At 36.6% G+C, this 5,000-nt stretch overlaps 1 protein-coding gene across 1 annotated transcript in view; it reads right to left on the bottom strand.

Annotated features, from left to right (window-relative positions):
* LOC144979163 (uncharacterized) overlaps positions 1–5,000 on the bottom strand; it is a 91,652-nt gene that overhangs the window by 83,134 nt on the left and 3,518 nt on the right. Inside the window, exons 4-5 of the mRNA XM_078925770.1 lie at positions 3,140–3,238; positions 48–215 (exon numbers count right to left, since the gene is read on the bottom strand). Coding sequence (XP_078781896.1) covers positions 48–215; positions 3,140–3,238 — 267 coding nt within the window. The remainder of the gene's footprint in view (positions 1–47; positions 216–3,139; positions 3,239–5,000) is intronic.

Here is a 5,000-nt window from a genome sequence, read left to right as displayed (position 1 = left end):
CGCGTGTGTGTGTGTGTGGAACAAAATGAAAATTTGATTTAACTCACATCAATTTTCCTTGCCATTGTCCCATTGTTGTCAATGTTCGGGATAGTGGCAGATATTAAAATAAGTCCAAACGGCAATGAGTAACTAGGCAAGTAGAACGTGTTCCCCACGTAAAAAAAGTCAGCTGGGCGAAATGAATACATTGCCAAAAATGCCCGTATATCAACCTGGAGATAAAAACAACAAATATGAATACAATGTGTATGGTTTATATAATAGCTTGAAATGCTGATTATATTGGGAACCAAAAGCTAAAACCAGAAGAAACAGCTCTGCTCTTGCCCTCATATCTCTTTACGGCCTTTCAGTGTGCGGCTGTGGTCTAGTGGTATCACACTTACTTTCCGAGCAGAATGTTCTGGGTTCGAATCCTGCTCTGCGCGGCGCATAGTTGAGTCCTTGAAAAAGGCTCTCTACTCACATTCTCTCACCGTACTCAGGTGTAAAATGAGTATCTGGCCGTTAACAGCATTGTCTCTGTCCGAAGAGAATGTATTATCGCCTAATAGGCGTAATGTCTCATCCTACATTTAAGTGTTGCTGTTGGCTAGGGATCCCTTGTAAAGCGTTTTGAGCACGTGTAGTGGATACTGTACTATATAAAATCTCAAGGTTTTTTAAACTGTTTTTAATTATTTGAAAGCCCCCCTGTTTACTTACAAATACGAGTAGATGCAGTCCTCTGGATAGTCAAAATGCAACAAAACAAACTTTTGAAACCTCTAGTAAACCTGTAGAGAGTATGCGCTTGGCTAAGAAGCCCATAACATTGCCATCCGGAAGTATAACGGACCAACACACAAAACTGTGTGTATCCATGAACGTTTATAGTCTGGATAATACAGTTTAGTGAGTATTACTCATAAACGCGAATGGCAAAAAACATCAACAAAGACCTGAGTGACGTCATCTTCGAACTATCTATATAAACATAAAACGACAGGCCCAGGTGAAATTTTTCTTTAATTGTTGCAAATGACATGCTTGCAATAAATTTCATTACTCTTGAAGTGACGTTTATATATACGCAGGTCTGATATCTGAAATCACTTATAGGCCTAGTTTAACATTGCTGTAATGGACAATATTTTGCGTCCATTTTTAAAGATTTCCATTACAACAATGAACTCATAAGGAAGTGGGTAATCAGACTGCAAATAAGTGCACATAGCCTTGAGGACAATCACTTCCCTCAAACAAATTTGAAGAGCAGCGGGATTATATTCCACCACTAAAATAAAGATTTTTGAAAGTAATGTCTTGGGCGTTTTTCTCTATGGATCAGAATGTTGGAAGATCACAGAGAGTATCATCCAGAAACTTGAAGTATTCCAAAACAAATGTTTGCGACGAATCTTCAAGATATTCTGGCCAAACACAATCTCAAATGAGGACTTGAGAGCCAGAGCGAGGTCTGTTCCTCGAGATGGCCCCAAATATAGCTGCTGACAGGACCAGGTGGATATCCCTTGCATCGCCTCAAGTGCCAGCAGGCCCGGAGAGGATTGAGTGAGTGAGTGAGTCTTGAGTCACTTTCTCAAGGTAAAATCTTACTATTTTTTATAAGTAAGATAAATGAAAAGCTGAAAGCCTCACTCAATTGTAAAATGCTACAGTGTATAATGTACAGTAATGTCATGGACTTTTAGAATATGCTAAAAATAACTGTAAACCATCCAGCATGGCTTTAGACATAAAGGAAAAGAAACTGAAGTACAGTCGATAACAAGTATAGTAAAATAAAGGGAGTAAAAATGACTCTTTGGCTTTCATCAGGTAAAGAAGAAAAGGAAATATATTACATTGGCATAAAACATTATAGGTAAAAATATGTGTGTGTTTTTGTGTTGATGTGTGAGAGAGAGAGGGAGAGAAAGAGAGAGAGAGGGGAGAGAGAGAGAGAGAAAGAGAGAGAGGGGGAGAGAGAGAGAAAGAGAGAGAGAGAGAGAGAGAGAGAGAGAGACTCGTTTAGGCACCTCTAGATGTTGGAATCAGGCGATACCAACCATCAGCTGTAGAAATCGTTCAAATAGTTCACTATACTCTGGAAAGTTACGTATTTTTAAAAATTGGCCAGAAAAATTAACGTCCCAGGTTTGGGATTGTTTGCCAAGACGAGGGTCATTGAAATCGATCGATATAATTTGAAGGACGAGTTTTCAGGCCAAATTTTGAAATATGTGTCTTTCCATTTTAAGAAACTCGGGAGCGGGCACCGGTGTACGATAAACATCTGAACAAGTGTGCATGAAAGGTACCAGGCAAAGCAAGAAAGAAAAATACAAGAAAAAAAAAACATCCTAAACAATGAGTCTCGCTTTGGGAAGAATTTCATAGGTATTAAAATTATCCCAACTATCGGGAGCCTTTGTGGTGTAATGGTAGCACATCTGACCGGTAATCAGAAGGGCTGAGGTTCGATCCACAGTCAATAGAGACTGATTTTTTGGGGACAGTTTTTTACTTGTATTTTTCTTTCTTGCTATGTCTGGCACCTTTCATACACACTTGTTCAGTGTCTTTCCCCAGTACGCTATTGACCTGGTTTAACACCAAAGGCCAAATCGATTCAATACTTTTGAATTTTCTACAGCTGTTGTTGATAAAGTAGATCCCAAGGACCATTCATAAAACTTAAAGGTTTGGAATTTTAGGGCAAGCACTCTTTCCGTTTGATTCATTTCTTTTTCTTAAAGGACCCAAACAGTAATAATAAATAGAACAGTCGAATGAAATGTCGGTAGGATCTTAGGTACCTTAATACCAGTTTTGGGAGTATTAATATTTTTTCTAATTTACATTAACGATATAAATAAACATTTGGCATCACAGATACAAACAAAGTCAAGATTATTCGCAGATAAAGGTTTCTTGTATAGTCAAAAATACACACTGAGAAACTATAATAAAACTTTGCAAAAATGCCTTGTTGTTTTGTAACAATAAGAAAAGGAGTGGAAAAATATAATCATAATGCAATCCTGATAAAAGCCATAATATTTTGAGAATTACAAATAAATTAATCAATAAAAATCCGTTTAGTGGATATCGCGCTATACAAATGCTCAAAAAAAAAAGTTGAAGTGTTTACCTTAGACACAGAGTTAGTGTCAAAGCAGTTCTGGTTATTTTTAGGCACGTGAGGCGTTCTTCGAATGTCCCATTCTGTTAAATTTGATGGACACTTTTCCTGTGGAAGAGGGAGAGTAAGTGATAGAGAGAGAGAGAGAGAGAGAGAGAGAGAGAGAGAGAGAGAGAGAGAGAGAGAGAGAGGAGGGGAAGTTTTTTCTTGTAATTAAATTCATATAATGTGCAATTTACTCCAAAATCTTGACTCCCCTTATGTCAAATAAATCATGATCTACTCCCTATAGAAAGCATGAGATGAGAAGTGTGTTTGCTTTGGTGTCTTTAGGGATTTTATGAGGTTTAATCTCTGGAGTAGATGACTAGATATAATAATGGGAGCGATCAATATTCAGGTTTTCATCCAAGCAGGTCATCAATCACATTATTTGTTGCTCTCCAACGGTTGGATATTTCTTAACAAATCTAAACACGTGTATTATTATTATTATTATTATTATTATTATTATTATTATTATTATTATTATTATTATTATTATTATTATTATTATTATTATTATTATTATTATTATTATTACTTTATGCCGGGTGATATCAAGTCTGTTGAAGTGCGCATTTTGCACCAGCTGTGATTGCAACACAAATAGAAGATCAATAAATGAATTCAAACTTAGTTAAATATCAAATTTCTCTGTTCCTACACGAAACCTTTATTATTTTTAAGCTAAGCTTTCAAAAACCAACGTATTTCATTTTTTTTTTCTTGCATTTGGGAATCAGAACTGCCATTATGTGCACGTCGCGGCTATGTGGTCTTGTTGTATGACACTCGCTTTCGGATCGGAAGTTCCTGGGTTCGAGCCTCGCTCGGCGCATTGTTGAGTCATTGGAAAAGACTCTGTACTCACATTCTCTAACTGTACTCGGGTATAAAATGACAACCCGACCGGTAACAGCGTTGTGTCTATCGGAAAATAAATCTAATATCGCCTGACAGGTGTCATATCTCATTTTGCATGTTAAAATTTTTTAAAGAAAAATTGGGCTTTATATAGCGCAATATCGACTAAATGTCCTCAAAGCGCTTTATAAGGGGTCCCTGGTCAACAACAACATTTAATATGTCGGACGGGACATGACGCCTGTTAGGCAATATTACAATTTTTCGGACAAAGACAACACTGTTAACGGCCAGGTACTCATTTTACACCTGAGTACGGTGAGAGAATGTGAGTAAAGAGCCTTTTCCAAGGACTCAACTATGCGCCGAGCGCGAGGCTCGAACCCAGGACCTTCCGATCCGAAAGCGAGTGTCATAACACTAGACGACATAGCCATGTTACGTGTTGCTGTTACTCAGGGACCCCTTATAAAGCGCTTAGAGCACTTTTAGTGGATATTGCTCTATATAAATGCTCACTTTTTTTTAGTAGAACGGTTCGACAAACCAATAATAAATAATAAAACAGAACCTTCAATCCTTTTTATTTGATGCTGTGAAATGGACGCACAAAAATTGAATGAAATGATTGATTGATAGATTGACTGTGAGAATGTTGAATATATCAAAAACACTAATATAATAAGTAACAACCTCTTATAAAGCGCTTTGAGCACTTTTTGTTGCTCTATATAAATGCTCACTTTTTTTTAGTAGAACGGTTAGATAAATAAATAATAAATAATGAAAGGGAACCTTCTATCGTTTTAAAGATTCCTGACCCCATTCAAACATTTGATGCTGTGAAATTATGGAAGCATAAAAATTGAATGAAATCATTGATTGATAGATTTTTACTGTGAGAATGTTGAATATATAAAAAACACTAATATTAATAAGTAACACAATGCTGTGTCATAAAAAA

This window comes from Berghia stephanieae, chromosome 9 (genome assembly GCF_034508935.2).
Source record: "Berghia stephanieae isolate SIO BIC M18660-M18661 chromosome 9, UCSD_Bste_1.3, whole genome shotgun sequence".
Lineage (NCBI taxonomy): Eukaryota > Metazoa > Mollusca > Gastropoda > Nudibranchia > Aeolidiidae > Berghia > Berghia stephanieae.
The sequence above is the reverse complement of the archived record's forward strand: the minus strand, read 5'-3'. Positions and strand labels throughout refer to the sequence as shown.